Source organism: Astatotilapia calliptera, chromosome 3, assembly GCF_900246225.1.
Source record: "Astatotilapia calliptera chromosome 3, fAstCal1.2, whole genome shotgun sequence".
Classification (NCBI taxonomy): Eukaryota; Metazoa; Chordata; class Actinopteri; order Cichliformes; family Cichlidae; genus Astatotilapia; species Astatotilapia calliptera.
The window spans coordinates 49169564-49189466 of record NC_039304.1 but is presented as its reverse complement, the minus strand read 5'-3'; the positions used below and the strand labels follow the sequence as shown (position 1 = coordinate 49189466).

Below are 19903 nucleotides of genomic sequence, written 5' to 3'. Positions count from 1 at the left end.
TTTTTGCTTTCCTGTAATGTTCTGCTGTGTGGCAGGCAGGACTTTAAAGTGGCAGCTTTATTGCTGGAAGTCATTATTACCAGTACAAAACAAAACTAGAAACAGAAAACTCAAACTAAAACATTAGAAAAAAAACAGGAACTGAGAACTACAGTTACTTGGAACACAGAGGGAAGAAACACAGCATAGTGAGAGAGACATGGCAACTTACTGAGAGAAACACAGGGCCTAAAGTACACACAGGCAAATCAAACCTATCGAGACAAAAGAAGCAATGCAAAAAACACTGACAAAGGACACAGATTATCAAAGTAAAACAGGAAGCATGATACCTACGTAAAGACACAGACTCAGAGACAGGGGCTTCACATTGAGACATGACTGACTCTGGAACAGAGGGAACATAGGCACAAGGGTGACTAGACATGAGACAGGACAGGCACAGAGAAAACATGGGAACTGAGGCTAACCACAGACTAAGAAAAAGACAAAGAAAGGAACTAAGATCACTAAACACAAACGAAAGATTAAAACAAACAGGAATAACAATCATCAAATATCAAATCAAGATCTGAAAACACAAATACTGGGTCGTACACCCAGTTCGTGACATTTCCAAAAGGAAATGTGGATTGAGCAGCCATTTTAAGGTCATAAATAATCAGGCCCCATCTTATATTAATGACCTTGTAGAATCATATCACCCTATTAGAGCACTTTGCTCTCGCACTGCAGGCTTACTTGTTGTTCCTAGAGTATTTAAAAGTAGAATGACTGAGTACATGAAGGCTCATTTTTATCCTGATATTTGGACTGATATGTCACGGTTTGCCCTGGCAAGGACCCAAACACAGGACTCTGTGATGCAAACAGTGCACTTTATTTACAGTGAAAGGAAACAAACAACAATAAATCCCCGTGCTCTCCCATGTCGTGCCTTCCTTCCCAATAAATCCATGTCTTGTGCTCTCTGGTCCTGTGTGTCTGCACTCCCCGTGCTCGCTGCTCTTCTGGCTTTCCATGCTCCTCCTGCAGGAAACAATAGCAGCACTCAACTATAGCAGGCATGCACTCTAAACCTAAACTGGAAGACTAACATGGAGTCTCACGCAATGATCCCGCGTCGGAGGAAGCTCCGTCGCTCTCCTAAATAGCTCCCCCAACGAGCCCAGATCAGCAGCAGGTGTGTGGCAAGGCTTCGGGTGTGGCCAGACCCACCAGGTCTGAAGGTGCCTGTAACTTGGCCACAGAAAACAGCTACAGACACATGCACACACCAACTAATAACAATAATAATAACAACAACAACAACGATAAGAGTCCACACTTCTCACGGACCCCCGAGTCCCCAGAGCCGGGTCCGTGACAGATATAATTTTAAATATTCAAGTAGAAAAGAGCTCCATTTCTCAGCGTCTTAATCATATAATCTTTTCACTTCTCAAGACACTCAGTCTGACCTAAAACAACATTTTAAAATGGCTTGTTTTCTTTGACTCTACTGAACAGTTTCTGGTGCAGCATGAAACAAGCCACCATTTATTCAGTGTGTGCACTAGACCTGACATAGAGACATGCTCAGTAACCTTTGCAAGTGTATTTCACCTACCAAAAATTTGGTTCATCCTTTTTGGAAAACAATGCAATATGACACATTTACATCAGCAGTTGACCACAGTACCTGCTGTTTAGAAGAAATGAGCAGCAGCAGCTTTTTCTTTTTCTTTGAACAGCATTCATGCACAAGCAGAATGAGCAGAAGCAACAACTGGTTTAATTAAAATTCTACATAACAGACAGAAGCGTTTGTTAGCATATTAACTTTATTGGTACTTATAGTTCTTTATAGTTTTGTTATATGCAGAGTAGATAACATACAGCTTGTTCAATTGTAATAACAATGTGTGATAAATGTCTTCACTTTCACTCAGATGTGATTTTGACTTCATGCCGCTATTTTTCTGAGACCTGTTAAATTTACAAGAAGTACAGAACAAAAATGTATTTATTTTTCTTTAAAGGGTAGAAAAAAAGCTATTGTTACTATTGCAAACCAAAATTAACTTCACAGGGCATCTTCAGTACAAACATGAATTTTTTGCCATGAACAATACGTTTTATTAATATTGCTAGTATTTAATATTTACTAACCATCACATATTACATGTTATCTGAATGTAATGCACAAGGAATCATTAGTTACAGTTAATCTCACCTTTGAGTTTAGTCTCACCCGGGCGTAAGGTGTAGTAAATGGCTCTAGAATATAACATGTCATCCTCTAATGGAAAGATGCAGCCATAGTGAGAGGACAGACAACCACAGTAACATCAGTGACGATGAAAACTATTTGCTCTTCACTGTTCATTAGGTCTTATTTAAAATCTTAGGAAAATCTGACAATCAGAAGAAAAATATATCACTCTTACATCAGAACATTATTATTCTGCAGTTTTATCTTAATGACATTAATATCAGCTGCTCTAAACAGTTTTTTGATTGTTATCCTACATTTTATTAGCATAGCTAGTCAAGCTTTAGTGTTTGTTACTTTTCCTAATATCACTTTTAATTGATATTTAGAACCTATCATATTTAAATAGAGCACATATGGAATCATTAATCTCACCTTTAAGTTTAGTCTCACCCGGGCTTAGAGTGTAGCAAATGGCTCTAGAATATAACATGTCATCATCTAATGGAGAGATACAGCCAGAGTGAGAGGACAGACAACCACAGTAACATCAGTGATGATGAAAACTATTTGCTCTTCACTGTATTCATTAGATCTAATTTGAAATCTTGGGAAATCTGACAATCAGAAGAAAATAATGTCACTCTTACATCAGAAAATCATTTTTCTGCCATTTCATCTTAATGACATAAATATCAGCTAATCTAAACAGCTTCTTGAGTTTTATTGCACATTTCATTAACATAGCGAGTCAAGCTTTCCGTTGCTTTTTTAGCATCAAAGAGTTGAGAAACATATATTTTACGCAATTTGTGTATTTCTTGTGTATTTCTTCCAAAACTGAAATTTTGAAAAGTTTTGGAATATGTTTCTTTTGAGTCTCTCAGGTTTTTGAAGAGCTTAATTACTTTAATTAGTTTCATTCAAATATTAGAGTGAATGTTTCTTTCTAAATAATGTGTACATATTTAACAAAGATGTAGGAAAAACAAGACAAAAAAGGAGAATGTTTCATTATTTGTTTTCATTTATTTAAATTGTTTTAATTTATTTATAAATGAATGTATAAATTATAAATGTATTTATTACTCTGGTATTATTACTAAAAAGATTTTATAAAAAAGATGCCTGGTTAAATATATTTCCTCTTTCTGTTGTAATATACATTGTTTTTATTTTTCCAAATATAATAACAATTAATAGACACAATATTCTTGTTCAGACACAGTTTGATTCTTGGCTGAGCCTGAATTATGTGGTTTTATTGACAGACTAAAGCATCTCTTTAATAAAGAAATAAAGATATTAAATGTGATTTCGCAACATTAAGCATGACATAAATGTAAAACATTTTTCAGTTAACAATATTTATGGTGCAATGATTCCAGATTGCTTTTGGTTTAACAAAGCATAATGTGAGTGTGCAAAAAGCAAAAGCAATTAACACAAGGTTTCATGGCTTTTAATGTACAAATTATCACAATGCAGGGACTCCAGCAACACTTGTGGCATTCATCAGGATCATGCCCCTGATGAAGACCTAGACCCGTTGGTCAGTTGATTAAGTTGTTCCTCTTTAATTTTAAGTGTAGCTAGAGTCCCTGCGTTGTGAGTTTTTCATCCTCTCCATGTACATTTGAAGTAGGAGAAGTTGTGCCAGAAATTTTTGCAGCAATATACAAAATATTACCTTTACTTCTGTACAAGCAATCGTTGACAAGGTACATTCCGAGGAACAGCAACAGAGTGCTCAATAAAGTAAAGACAAGGATCCAAGGTGCTTCCTCAAAAGCTAAAAGGCTCGCCTCTTTGAAGCAGTGTGAATGTTGAATGTGAAAAAAAAGTTAAAAGAGAAAAGGAAGATAAAATACCTGAAGGTTACGCAAGGTTTTAAAAAATCTGGGATATTTTGCGCATCTGATTAACTTACTTATATTTGATTGATGAAAGAAATAAAACACTAAGTAAAATACAAAAAATTGAATTCAATTGTTTGCTCCTCCAAAATGGAGGACCAGACTTCCCTTGCAAGTTAATATGGATGGCTGTTTGTCTTGCTTTGTTAAGAGGTAATAAGTCTCTGAACCAGCAGGGCCTGCAATCGCAGACCCAACACTGACACATTTTAAATAGCTATGTGTGAGGCTCAACAGCTTTGCTTCATTTTCATATATCCTTGTGTTTCACCTGAGATTTTTAGCCAGCTCTCTGGGGACTGTCCAGCTTCTGGGATGTTACACTTGTAAAGTCCCTCATTTGGTTTTGAAACTCTGCGAATGATCATGTTTCCTGTGGAGTTTCTATAGAATTGACCTCCATCTTTGCAAAAATCAGCTGTAATTTGTAGGAAGAAGTTTTGTTTTTGCAGCAAAGAGTTACGGTTTCTTCCATTCAAAGGAGCTTGCAAAGAAACACTGTGTGGCGTGGGTGTGGTCTCTGACCAGCTGCAGAGGAGGGGTGACGCAGTGAGCTCCCGGGGCGGCGCAGGGGCGGGGTGAACAGGTGTGTTATATATTGGCAGTGACAGTCAGTAATTAGTTACTGATTACCTTTTTCAAGTAACTTGACCAACACTGTGTACTAGTGACACAAATGTTGATAATATTGCTTCTTATTCTTCCTTCAGTCTCATACCAGTACCTCCACTTTCATCTGTATAAAGATTTCTCATTTTACAGGATGATCCTGTTGGTGTCCTTATGTTAGTTCTATGCACGACTTTCTCAACTTCTCAAGTCTCAACTTTCTCCCTTGTTGTTATATTCAGTTTGAACTCCAGCAGGTCGTCTTGATGTCTACCTAAAAACACTGATTTGCTAGCATGTTGTAGGCTCATTAGATGTTTGCATTAATGAGCAGTTGAACAAGTGTACCCAATTAAGTGACTGACGAGCAAAAAACAAAAAAAAAGAATCAAATTTTGTATTAATCTTCTGTGGAGCTAGAATAAACACTGTATTGTGCAGTTTTATATAACGTTAAATGGTATAAAATGTAATAACAGAAACCAGGTTGCTCAATGAGACAAGATGATGACAGGTTCTTCAAAAGGCTACCAACTCCTTTGACAACCATGAACTAAAATGACTAATTAAATTAGAATCAGATAAATGCTTCATGGTCAAAAAAATTTGAATGCCTTGGCAATGCTGCGTGGGGTTTTGTTGGTGGCGAGGTTTTTTTTGTTCTTTTTTTTCTTAAAAACATCAGTGTTACTAATATAACTTTTGTTTTTCCAACTTCCAAGAGGGACCACTTCCAGGGGCCACTACATGTATTAGTATTAGTACATGTTCAAATTTATTTCATTCTACATTTTAATTCTAATGAAGGCACTCAGCTTGAATCGTTTTTTTTACCGCATCAGTGGAAAAAAACTGATTTTTTTAATTGCTCTATTTTCTGTTGGCAGTGTTGGGGAGTAACGGAATACATGTACCGCCGTTACGTATTTAAAATACAAAATATGAGTAACTGTATTCCGTTACAGTTACCGTTTAAAAAGGTGGTATTCAGAATACAGTTACTTTGTTGAAATAAATGGATTACACTGCGGTACTTTCCTGTTTCATTTTGTCGCAGGTCAGGACTGTTTGGGTTTTGTTTGACAGCTACGTTCTGTTGTTCCAGGCGGCAACGTTACGGTTGCCATGGTTACAGGGCAACGCTCTCTCTTTCTCTGCGACTGTGTGTTTCCTGGGTGAGAGAGCGCCTTTTCGTTGTTGTTGTTGTGCTAAGCTAACAGGCAGAATGCTACAAGCATAGCTCTTATGGGTCTGTGAGCGCGAGGAGGGAGAAAAAGGGGAGTGGAAAGGTACGAGCTGTCGTCGAGGAAAAACGGGAGCTGGAAGCATGTAAATATAATAATAACCACTGCAGCCAAGAAGAGTGCCTGACGAGCCCAGCTGTAAGTAAGCTATTAGGACTCGACTGTACACCGTGTTCGTGTTTTCCTCCGAAACAATAAGTTCCGTTGGAGCAGCCTTTCAACGCCTCTCTCTGTCTCTCGCAAGAAAAGTTGACCCACACAACAAAGTATAGCTATTTTTCAGCTACTAGCCGACAGGGACCCCGCCGTATTAGTCAGAGGTCCCTTTACTACAGTTCGGAGTCGCGGACCTTCAGTAATAGTAATAAATCACACAGCAATAGTACATTCACGTTGTTGTAAAAAGCATGATAATATATTAAGTAATCCAAAGTATTCAGAATACGTTACTCTCATTGAGTAACGTCACGGAATACGTTACAGAATACATTTTGCGGCATGTATTCTGTATTCTGTAATGGAATACATTTTAAAAGTAACCTTCCCAACACTGTCTGTTGCCTACATTGTAGATGACCTTTACCTCAACACATAAAGAGGGAAATGAGAACAGCCAGAGCCTGAGTTAGGATTCTGTTGTTGTTGTTTTGTTTTTTTTAACTATACCTCCAGTACATTACAGTCCATTACAGTACAAACATCTACTACTACTACACCAACAGTAACTACTGTGTAATATTATTTAAACAAGATGCTATGAGTCATTCCATTATTCTTGAATTTGAGCTATTTATTTGTGCAGGAGGAGACACAAGTCCCGTTGTTGTTGTTGTATTGGGAAGGGCATCTTTCTGGCCTAAAAATCTGTTAGTTAAATCACATGGAGACCGATTGTGACAAACGGGGTTTATTATCATACAGTATTAGTTCATAAAGAGGTTTCCTTTTTTTTTCTTTTTCTTCTTTACAAGGAGTGCTGTAATGCCTGCTTTTTGCAACAGGGGGCGCTGCAGCACTTCTACTTGACCTTTCTCTGAGTCGTCACCAAGTGATTCCTCTGCATGAAAAACACATTAATATCACATTTGAGAATTATGTATGTTTTAAAAAAATTGAACTCCATAATTTTCTTTTAATTCAGAAAAATATTCACACAATCTGATGCAGAGAGCTCTCACCTCCATGATGTCTTGCTGAATAAAAACCACTGTGACACATTTCTGCTGCTGAAACAACACTTTATATTTTAAAAAATAGCTTTGGTGTACAGTTCTCTTTCAGAGGGGGAGGAAACAAACAAATCCTGTCTTAAAGAAATCTTGTAATCATTTTTTATTCTCTATGTCCACTCTGACTCTGATGTATTAATATGCTAAAATATGTGTATTACTACTAAGCCCAGAGTACAGGCTTGGCTGGTAAGTAAGGAAGTTACCCTTTTGCTGTAGAGGGATTTTATTTTTGACTACTGCCAAAAGTTGAGCTGTGCAAATATCATATCATATCCACATACCTACAGTAATCCTTGTTGCTGGTAGCAGTGAATACACTCATGTTAAACTGAAGGTAAAAACAGCAACAATGACACATAACTGTTTGTTGGGATGTACATCAAAGTACACCAAAGAAAGGCACAAATGCAAAACAATGACTCAATTCATCTGTGCTCACTTTTATTTGAACACAACTCAAGGTGCTTTATATTGTAAGCTAGACTCTACAATAATACATACAAAGAAAAAACCACTGATCATTTGACCACTTATGAGCAAGCACTTTGGCAACAGTGGGAAGGAGAAACTCCCTTTTAACTAGGGATGGGTACCGGTATCCGGTATCATGGCACCGGTTCTGTCATAAACGGTAGTAACCAGACCGAAAAGCAGCGCACATTTCGGTGCTTTATTTCGGTGCTTTTTTTTTTCCTGAGCTGTGATACACTTTAGATTCTAGCCAATCATTTTACGTTTCCGAGGATAGTAGGCGGGTCCAGGTACGTACGTTCTTTTAGAGCAGAGCTACAGATTAAAAATGCCCAAGGCGAAGCGGTCAAAAGTCTGGCTGTACTTCACAGCAAAATATGCAAACTCAGCAGTCTGCAACAAGTGCTTTAAGGTGATACTGTGATACTGTCAAAGGAGGTAACACCTCAAATCCGATGAAACACCTGGCGATGCATAGCGGGTTTTTTTTAAAGCCGAGAAATGCGCCGTATTTGCTGCGAGACCTCACACCGAGCACATCTACTGCGGGTGGGTTGCCTGTTATCGGACCCGGAGTTTGCAACATCCCCCAAAAACCCGAAGAGGAGAGTCCTGGCCCCTAGCCCTGCCAGTATAGCAGAAATGATGACGGATGATGATGGCAGCAGCAGCTGTTCTTCTCTGGGTCAGTAGCTTAATGTTGTTCGTGTTTAATTTACGTTGAGTAGGCTAACCACGTTATTACATTAATGCATGTAAGGTGAACTAGCAAACATCATCATAGCTACATGCGGCTGTCTTCTTGTTTGATGGCAGATACTCCCTTCACCCTGGCCAAAAAGGCTAAAATGACCAAAGAAAAAGTGGAAAACAGCTAAACATGAGAGGTTTTTGGACAAAGTTGGTGTTTTTTTCCCATTGTTTAAGCACTGCTTCCAGCCAAGAGTGATAGCATATATGCCCCAAGATGGCGCCTGTGTGTTCGGCACGCCGTCTATCGCTCTCCCTTATTTGTTTTGTTTTATTGTTTTTAGTTAACTTAGTGTGCCATGTGTGTTGTACTTTTTCCTATGATCGCCAGACATTATTAGAAATAGGTTTATCCATCCGGATGTCTGACCGGCCTGAATATGACAGCCAAGGCTTTTTTCCTCCCTATCTGGAACCATTACCATCGTACTGGCATTCCCTACCACCGTTACCGGATCTGCGGAAGCGACGCAGGAGACGGGGTAACCGTGGAGGTCGTCTTGTGAAGCTGAAATCCTGGTTCTCTCATTTTCCCCATGAGCTCCGCTGCATCCGCCGCTTTTGTCCGCGACTATTGGTGCCATTGCATGCCTTGGATCCGGTGGACTCCTGGCTGGTTCCTGTTGTTGGATCTTTCGAAAATGGTCCAGCAAAACTCTCTCCTCTACGGCATATGCGCTTCGACTGGTGGATCTGGTTGCTAATACCTCGGAAGTTTTGGACCCAGTCCCTCTCAGGCTGGGTCTAATAAATACCAGGTCGGTGGCCAACAAGACCTTCATATTGAAGGATTTTTTTCTCTCTCGTGTTCTGGATTTACTCTTCCTGACTGAAACCTGGATTTCTCCCGGTGAGTTAAGCGCCTTCATTGAACTAATACCCGCTGACTGTACCTTTTTTAATGTTCCGAGAGCTTCTGGTCGCGGAGGAGGGCTTGCTGTTGTTTTTAAGGCTCACTTGGACTTGAAGCAGCTTTTCCCCTCGTCCCGCTACATCAGTTTTGAACTCTGTTTATGTAAACTGGGCCACTCGCCTTCGTTGTTATGTGCGATTGTTTATCGCCCACCGAAATATAACAAGGTGTTCTTATCAGAGTTCTCAGAGTTTCTTGCGGATTGTGCATCACGATATGACCAGATCCTCCTGGTTGGTGATTTTAATATTCACGTTTGCTGTCCGGGGAAGCCCCTGGCCATGGACTTTCTGGACTTAGTGAACTCTTTTAATTTTGTTCAATTTGTTAGTGGTGCCACTCAAGAACGTGGTCACACACTGGACTTAGTTTTATCTCATGGTTTATCTGTTTGCAATGTACGGGTTGAAGATGCAGTATTTTCTGATCATATGCCTATCTTATTTGATATTGCTCCTTCTAACGCTTTTGCAAATCAGGCTGCACCTGCTCGATGTTATCGTGCCTTTGGCTCGGATTCTGCCGAACGGTTTTCTATACTGTTTGACAAGTTTATGTCTTATGCCCCTGAGTTGCCCACTGCAGAAGACCTACTTTTGTATTTTGACTTTGCTTGTAAATCTGTGCTTGATGTTGTTGCCCCTTTGAGACTAAGAAAATGTAAATCTAAGACTAGTCCTTGGTTAACAGAGCGTACCCGAGCTATTAAAAGACAATGTAGGAAATGTGAAAGACAGTGGAAAAAAGACAGATTGCATGTCTCCCTGGAAGCCCTAAAGATTAGTTGGAAAACTTATCAGAAGGCAGTTAAGGCCGATAAACACTCCTACTTTTCTCAACTTATTTCGGCCAACTCTCACAACCCTCGTGTTTTATACAATACGATTAATTCTGTACTTAACTTGGAGGGTTATAACCTTTTGCCGTCCTCTGAGGCTATGTGCAATAAGTTTATTACCTTTTTTGTGGACAAGATTGCTAGCCTGAGGCCTTTGATTCCACCTATTGTCGATCCGGCCATGCATGCTCCTTGCTCAAGCCTATTCCCTGCTTTTGCACCGATTTCTCTGTGTGACTTAGAGGAGTTGGTGCTACATGCTAAGCCCTGTGGCTCCCCAAATGATGTTGTTACTCCCCGCTTTCTCCAAAAAGTATTTCCCATCATTGGACCTTATATCCTGAAAATTATCAATACTAGTCTGTTAACCGGTCAAGTTCCTAGTGGGTTTAAACATGCAGTCATACACCCCTTACTTAAGAAACCTGGCCTTGATAGTTCTACTATGTCAAATTTTAGACCCATCTCCAAACTTCCCTTTTTAAGCAAAATCTTGGAGAGGATTGTACATACCCAACTGTTGGATTATTTGAGCGACTCGAAATTGTCTGAACTCTTCCAATCTGGTTTTAAGCCCTTTCACAGTACAGAGACAGCTCTTGTTAAAGTGATGAATGACATCCTTGTTGCTACTGATCGTGGTAAATATGCTGTTCTTGTGTTATTGGATATGACAGCTGCATTTGATACAGTGGACCACGACCTGCTGATCTCCCGCTTACATCACTGTGTGGGAATTTCTGATCTGGCATTGTCATGGATAAAATCATATCTTTCCGAAAGGAGTTTTTGTGTCAAGCTGGGGCTGGCCGCTTCCTCTGTGGCCCCTCTACTTTGGGGTGTGCCCCAGGGATCTATCCTTGGGCCATTATTTTTCTCGCTGTATTTACTCCCCCTTGGTGCGATTTTTCGTAAACATGGAGTGTCATTTCATTTGTATGCCGATGACTGTCAGCTTTACTTACCTTTTAGTCATTTGGATACCTCCCCATCTCAATCACTGCTTGACTGTCTTAGCGATATTAAATTATGGATGGCAAATAATTTTTTGAATTTTAATGGTCGCAAAACGGAAGCAATTTTATATGGCCCGCATCGTTCTACTGATTCTCCAGATGTTGATTTTGGTGATTTGACCTGTCATCTGAAAAGTTCAATCACTAATCTTGGTGTTAAACTTGATTCTGCGCTTACTTTTGAAGGCCATGTAAATGGGGTGGTGAAATTAGCTTTTTATCACCTCAGACGCCTGTCGAAGGTTAAGCCCTTCCTTTCCAAACCCAATTTGGAAACTCTTATTCATGCTTTTATCACCTCACGTTTGGACTATTGTAATTCCCTTTTAATAGGGGTCGGGTTGGGCACCTTGTCACGCCTGCAGTTAGTACAAAATGCGGCGGCGCGATTTTTAACCGGTAGTAGGAAATTCGATCACATCACTCCGGTTCTGGCTTCCTTGCATTGGCTTCCCATTGAATTTAGGATTCGTTTTAAAGTCCTTTTATTGGTTTTTAAATCTTTAAATGGTCTGGCTCCTGTCTATTTCAGAATCAGAATCAGAATCAGTTTATTGCCAAATGTTGAGCAGGTTTACAACATTAGGAAATTGCTGCGGTGCTTCAGTGCAAACATAGTGTCATAAATTGCGATTAAATAGACATGAAAAAAAAAATAAAAATAAAAATAAAAGTAGGAATAAGAATTAAAAGTGCTATGTAGAAAGATATATACATGAGTGCAGGTTGTGATCAGTGCCAAACATGTAATGATGCAGTGACACAGCGTAGGGTCATGTGTTTGTGGCGGGGACAGTCATATGGTTATTGTTCATGTGACCAACAGCAGAGGGGAAGAAACTGTTCTTATGGCGAGAGGTTCTGGTGCGAATGGACCGGAGTCTCCTGCCTGAGGGGAGCAGGTCAAACAGACTGTGTCCAGGGTGAGAAGGGTCAGCTGAGATCCGAGCTGCACGCCCCAGTGTCCTGGAGGTGTACAGGTCCTGAAGAGATGGGAGTCTGCAGCCAATCACCTTCTCAGCAGAGCGCACAACACGCTGCAGTCTCTGTTTGTCCCTGATAGTGGCTCCAGCGTACCACACGGTGATGGAGGAGGTGAGGATGGACTCGATGATTGCAGTGTAGAATTGCATCATCGTCCATGTTGGCAGGTTGAATTTCTTCAGCTGCCTCAGGAAGTACATCCTCTGCTGGGCTTTCTTGATGACGGAGGTGATGGTGGGCTCCCACTTCAGGTCCTGGGTGATGGTGGTACCCAGGAAGCGGAATGAGTCCACAGAGGTGATGGGGGTGTCAGTCAGGATGATGGGGGGGAGTGGGGCTGTGTGCTTCCTGAAGTCCACAATAATCTCCACTGTCTTCTGGGCATTCAGCACCAGGTTGTTGTGGCTGCACCAGGACACCAGACGTTCAACCTCCCTCCTGTAGGCAGACTCATCCCCGTCCGAGATGAGCCCAATAACGGTGGTGTCATCTGCAAACTTAATTAGCTTGACAGACTGGTGGGTGGAGGTGCAGCAGTTGGTGTACAGGGAGAAGAGCAGAGGAGAAAGAACACAGCCCTGAGGGGAGCCGGTGCTGATGGTCCGGGAGTCCGAGACATTCTTTCCCAGCCTCACATGCTGCTTCCTGTCCGTCAGGAAGTCAGTGATCCACCAGCAGATGGGATCAGGCACATTCATCTGGGAAAGCTTGCCCCGGAGATGGTCTGGAAGGATGGTGTTGAAGGCAGAGCTGAAGTCCACAAACAGGATCCTGGCGTAGGTTCCTGGGGAGTCCAGATGCTGCAGGATGAAGTGTAGGGCCATGTTGATGGCGTCGTCTACAGACCTGTTGGCTCTGTATGCAAACTGCAGGGGGTCCAGGAGGGGGGCCGTGAGGGTCTTGAGATGGGAGAGAACTAGGCGCTCAAATGACTTCATGACCACAGATGTCAGAGCCACGGGTCTGTAGTCATTTAGTCCAGTGATCCTAGGTTTCTTGGGGACAGGGATTATGGTGGAGGACTTGAAGCAGGCAGGCACATGACATGCCTGCAGTGAGGAGTTAAAAATGCCAGAAAACACTGGGGCCAGCTCGTTTGCACAGTGTCTGAGGGTGGCAGGAGACACGCCGTCTGGGCCGGGAGCTTTCCGAGCATTCAGATTCTTAAACTATTTTAATTTCTTAAACTATTCTTAAACTTAAACTATTTATCTGATTTGCTGAAGCCACATGTTCCTCCTCGCTCGCTCCGTTCAGCTGAGCAGCTGCTGCTGTCGGTCCCTAAGTCGCGGCTGAAATGCAGAGGAGACCGTGCCTTTTCAATTGCGGCTCCGATGCTCTGGAACAACCTTCCCTTCCAAATTAGACAAGCGTCATCAGTGCAGGTCTTTAAGTCCAGATTGAAAACCTATTTTTATTCCCTGGCTTTTAACTCTGTAGGAAACTGACACTTTCTTATTTATTTTATTGTATGTAATGATTTTATGGTATTTTTAATTTGGTTGTTGTTTTTGATCTGTGTTGTTCAGCACTTTGGTCTGCCTGCTGGGTTCGTAAAGTGCTATATAAATAAACGATGATGATGATGATGAATAGCTGCAGAAAAGGCTAACATTGTTATCTTTTTACAAAAAAACAGCTAAACATGAGAGGTTTTTGGACCAATTTTGTGTTCTCCATTCTTTAAGCACCAGTTTGAGCACCGTTTGAGCACCGTTTGAGCACCGGCACCGTTTCAAAAGTACCGGTTTGGCACTGGTATCGGATAAAACCTAAACGATACCCATCCCTACTTTTAACAGGTTAGGGTGAGAGAAGTAAAACAGGATAAAATCCATGTTGTGGAAGAGAGATTAATCTGATAATATGGATAATATAATGATCATATTTAAGACTGAAGCATTCATTAATGGCAGGACTTCTTTGAGCAGTCCTGTAGGAATGGGGTCTAAAAGACATTCTGATGGTTTGGAGGAAGTAATTACAGAAGTTAACTCACAAAGATCATTTTGAGAAAAAGACTAAATAAATATACATGAATGACAGTGAAAGAATCTGTAGATAATATTGCATCTATCAGATGATTATGACTAATTTAAGTTAAAGACATAAAATGTAAGTACTATCTGCTTTTTAAGATGATATGTTTTATACAAACAAAGTTATAGGTCACATGTGTGTCCCCAAAAGGCTCTGCAGTCTTCTATAGAGAAGAATAGTGTGGGTACTTTATCAGAGTTATAGTACGATGTTACAGACATTTAAAAGTATTTTAAGATCCCCATTTCTTAAAACTGTCAAAACACTTCATATGAATTTGTGATCCAGAGAAGGATGTAACCATTGTGTCCAGTTCGTATACACACAAGTAACTAGTAAGTGCATTATGTCACAGAGAAAGTAAATTCTGCTGAAATAATTTGTCACGGTTGGACCCAGTATTTTGTGTCTATTATATTTCGGTTTAATTCTGCTTCATGGATTGTTTTCTTATTCTCGTAGTGATGATTAGTATTAGTTTCTTGTTTCTGTTTATCCGTGCTTAAGGATTTGTTCTCAGTTATATCTCACGTTTAGTTTAGTTCAGGTTCCATGTGTCATTCTCTGTCTCTCAATGTAAAGTCTGCATGCTTGTTTAATAATTCATGTTTCCTGTTTTATTGTGAAAGTCTTTGTCTTATGTGAGTGTGTGCAGCTTGGCTTCCCCCGTCTCGTTAACCCTGATCTCTCCCAGCTGTGTCTCCCTCCTGTTGCTCATTTGCTGATTACCACCCTGTGTATATTGGCCCTGTGCTTTCCTGTGCTCAGTGTCGCGTCGTACCCTCAGATTATGCCTGTGTGTTTCTGTTCTCCATATTCCGTGTTCACTTCAGGTTTTGTTTTCGTACCAGCAATAAAGCTGAGGTTTTTTAGTTTCACGTTTGTGTCTTAGTCCTGCGTTTAGATCCTCCTCTCCGCCTGCCCGCACACAGAGCCTTGACATAATCAATATTCACTGACTGAAAAAATAACTGACTGTAACCTATTCTGTTAAGGCCAAACCAAGATGAGTGTTGCCCCCCTCACTTAGCTCCTAAATTCTGCTTTCACACAGTCGGACCAAAAAAGAAGCTGAAACAATAAAACAAAACACCACTTATTTTGTCTGGGTAATAGACCACACTTAAAGTCAGTCACGCTCTGTATCGAACATGGCAGTTATATTTTATTTGCTCACCACAAACTCGGTGCATCTGTTTTGGAAAAAAGTAATGTGACACTTTGAGATTAGAGGTTGACCTCAATGGGTGTCATTGAAAGCTACAGCAGCTCTTTTATTGAAACAACATTCATACATGTGTAAAAAAACAGAAAGATCAAACGTGTTGGTTAAAGTTCAGCTTTAGCAAAGACGCTTATGTTCAAACTTTATATATGTGTATAACACCGTGGGAATGACATGCAGCTGTAACTGACTGAATGAAGAAAAACTCTAACAGTTTATAGACATGTAAACCAAACCTGTCAGAAAATGCACAGCTTGTTTAATTACACAAAAAAAAAAAACAACAACATTGTGATAAAACTGAGTTGCTTCTTTGATTTCATTCTTACTCAGATGTGATTATCATCTGTCTCTCTGCAACCTGTAAACAAAAGAATTGTAGGAGAAAAAATGTAAAGCACAACATAAAAAAATGTCATCAAAAAATCAAAGAATTAATCTGCATACTTTTTACAGTATACCATGGCCTTTAATACACAAATTTGGGTGTGAGTGAAATGTATGACAAACTATACATATTCCATTGTCAGGTAATAGTAGGTAACTGTCTATATAGAAAATCCCAAATTTACTAATTATTACCTGACTGCAGCACATGAAGCATAATCTCTACTTACTGTATTGTAGAATAGAAGGGATCCTCTGCTGTGTGTTGGCAGGGACCTGTTGAGGGCATCTCTCTGCTGGTTCCTGCTTCTGCTTTGACAACAGATGGAATGAAATCAGTTGGTATCCAAAGCATTTTACATAATAAAACACTTATTTGTCTTAGATTATACCAAATTACTTACTGATGTTTTGGATTTCTAAATGCTAAAGTTAAAATGGCTTTTAATCACAAGTAGTCTTACCTTGCTGTTGAGTGTCAAAGAGTCCTAAGCTATTGGAAATTGGTCTAGAGAGTGATGCATCTTCAGCTTGTGATGGAGAGGGACAGTGGGAGTGAGGGGAATGATAACCACAGCAATATTAGTGATCATGATCCCTGTCTGTTATTTAATGCATTTATTAGATTTGATTTTAAATTTTAGAAAAAAATGACATTCAAGATTAGAAAGAAAATTGAAGCCATTCATGGGCCCATTATGTAAGGTGTTGCTACTGAGCTAACAAAAACTGACATTTCTAATTGAATTTCTGCTGTTTGCAAGTCACTTCTACTTTGACTGCAAAAATATCAGCTGCTCTTCAACTTCTTGCTTTTTGCTATTTTTGTACTAAACTAAAATATTAGACTTTACACTTTTACACTCAGCTCTACCCTTTTTATGTGCAATATTTTGGTCTCTGTGAAATATCCTGGCAGATGTGAAATAAGTAATTACCAATTACCACACCATAGGCAAAAAAAAGACAATGAATGCTAGTCACTGAATATTATTGATCAAAAAAGAAAGTAATTGGGTTTAATATAAAGTTAATTTTGAAACTGAATGCATGTCTGAAATTGTACTTCATGCAGCATTTTACTATTCTGAGCCGTCTGAGATACAGTAGCTATAAAATTATATTCTATGTGGTTTTCATTTGAGGCGTATGTTTTGAAGGCTCAAATTATCACTCACATCTATACATTTATAAATATGACATACAACTCTACCAAAGCTACAGACATCACCACCTGAGAAAAAAAAAAAGCAACCCTTTTATTCAAAGAAGTAATTTTGTTCTACTGTTCAGTAAAATATCTCCTGTCTTTCTTATAACAACATATGTTACTCTACCTGCATCCACCTTGCCGGCCTCTATGAAGTTTAAAGAAATACATTTCAAAAAAGTTTTATTTTGTTGTTGTTGTTTTAAAACCCATTAAACAGGTATAGAGGATTTCTTAGTTCAAGCCCAGTAGTTTATGACATTCAATTGTATTAAAAAACGTTGGATGAGAAAATCTGATAATGCATCTGCCTGATAGACTCATTTTCCATCTGATAATAATAACATTAATAATAATTTTCATTACCTCTTTTCCAGCAATCTTTTCCAAAGTGATGCAGTCCCACTACCACCAACAGAGCACTGACTAAAATGGTGACAATGATCCAAGGTGTGGCAGCAGAGGGGGAATGGCATGCCTCTTTGTGACTGTGTGGATTGACTGTATACTTTGTAGTTTGAGTGACTAAATGATGGTCTGAAAAAACAGAAAGGCTTACATGAAAAAAGAATGGTAAACCATCATTTTAGCTCTTGCATAACAACATGGAGAAGAATCTTGCCAAAAAAAAATAGAATAGAATAGAATAGAATAGCCCTTTATTGTCAAAATTATGGGTGTAATCTGCAATTTAGTTTTAGCATTCAAAAATGCTAATACAAAGAGATTTACCAGCTTTGAAAAGCATCAGCTGTCATTCAGATCACCTTCATTTAAAACATCTCAGTGTCTCACTTGTGACTTTCAGCCAGCTCTCTGGAGATTCTCCAACTCCTGAGATGCTACACTTGTAAACTCCTTCATCTGATTCTGAAACTCTGTGGATGGTCATGTTTCCTGTGGAGCTTCTATGGATCTGACCTCCATCTTTGTAGAAATCAGCTTTGAAGTTGGAGGAAGCTGTTTTGCTTCTGCAGCTCAGAGTCACAGTTCCTTCCATTAACACAGGAACAGCAGGACTCTCCAGGATCACAGGACCAGCTAAATGAAATACATTTGATAATTAAATACATGAAATTACATTTAATTACAATTTATTATAAAAAATCTGTTGGGTTTTTTTTTCAAAAGTACCAGTGACAGAGAGGTTGATAATGTTACTTCCTTTTCCTTCCTCAGACTCATACCAGTACTCTCCGCTGTCGTCTGTATAAACAGTTTTAAAGGTGCAGGATGATCCTGTTGGTGTCCTCTTGTTAGCTTTGCTACATGATTCTACCTTCCCTTTGAATTTATGCACAACTTCACAATAATCGACTCCTTCACAGTGAAATGTTAGTGATTCATATTCAAAGAACTGCAATCTGTTTGGAACAACACGAAGAGAAACTGCATCTGAAACAAAGAAAAATCAAAGACTCAGTTTAGAGTTTTACTGCTAAAATGGGTATACTGCACGTCAACAGTAAAAGGTTAAAACAGTAAATAATCCCATTAAAAATATGACAACCAAATTTTTCTTTCAAAAAAATTCTTGTTCCTCCAAAATGTGAACTAATGTTGATATAGAAGAGAAAACTCACTCACCAACTTCCTGATCCTGCACATGCAGCAGAATCATGACAGTGATTGCTGAAAAGAGATGTAAAAGCTACAGAGTTATTAAGACACATATAATTACTAAATATACTAAAAATATGAAAGTAATGCTAAAAAATATTACATCTCATATAGCGTTGGGAATTGAAAACCAGTTCTTGTTGAGAACCGGTGCTCACTGTTTCAATTAATTGGAATTGCTTGTCATTTTTGCAATGATGGAAACACTACGAATATGCAAAAGCATTTGCTCACAAAACACGCGATGACCTTAAATAAATGTCGTGTTTTTAATTCTGCTCCGGACTCGTGAATCTCAACCCAGCAGCAGTGGTAACGTTTGCACGTCCTCTCCCGTTAATGCGGCAGGTAAAAAATCAACTAACAGTGCATATTATGTTAGCGCGATCTGCCTTATTACAAAACCTGCCATTACTGTGCATTTAGGTGATCATGATGAGAGAGACAGACAGAGTCTGGCTGGCTCAGATGCTGGCAGGATAGACGACTGTCACCGAGCAGTGACTAAGTTTGTGGTAAAAGGCTTGCACCCATTTGCCACAGCAGATGCCCCAATTTTCAGTAAGTGAATGTGTTTAATTGTAGGCAGGGACATTACTGGATATTCTTGTGTAATTGCTACAGAATAATTTATGTTATACTTTGTTATTGCTACAGAAGAATATTTATTTTATTAATATTTTACATTTACAATTTCTTTCGTGGGGACCCTGTGACACCCTATTGAAGAGCCATAGGCTGTGGATCTCTTAAGATCTCACTGTTGGGTTTGTAAGGCCATGTTACTCCTAAATTTCTATCTTGTTTAAAAAGAAAAAATATAACAAAGTTCTAAGCTAATCGACCTCAGTGTTCTCCTTTTTTAAAAACAAGAATCGATCGGAGAATCGATAAAGAATCGAAAATGGAATCAGAATCGTGAAAATCTAATCTCATAACTAGTCCACAAAAATACAACAGCCTAATTTTCTATATAAAATATATAAAACTGTCATATTATTAATCACCATGAATAACTTAAAGCTTTTGGTATTGTGGAAATAGAGAAAATACTCACACAGTCTGATGCAGAGAGCTCTGACCTCCATGTTGTCTTGCTGAAGCGTAACAGTACTGAGCAGGGGTGTGTTTGTCCTACTAAAAGTATTTTAATATTAATTATAATGTTTTAGGGATTAGTGCAATTATCTAGTTTTACAAAAGCTGTTTCCAAAGAAGCTGAGTGTCTTTTGTGTCAAGTCAAGCCTCACTGTT

General features: G+C 39.3%; 1 protein-coding gene across 1 annotated transcript; it reads right to left on the bottom strand.

Moving 5' to 3' along the window:
- Positions 1–1105: 1105 nt before the first annotated feature.
- On the bottom strand, positions 1106–19737 carry LOC113015433 (Fc receptor-like protein 5). Its single transcript, XM_026157477.1, has 5 exons — positions 19707–19737; positions 18617–18661; positions 18164–18424; positions 17825–18070; positions 1106–1257 (listed from the first exon to the last, which is right to left on the bottom strand). Exons 1-5 carry the CDS (start codon positions 19735–19737, stop codon positions 1106–1108), a joined length of 735 nt encoding a protein of 244 aa, XP_026013262.1.
- Between the last annotated feature and the right edge of the window lie 166 nt (positions 19738–19903).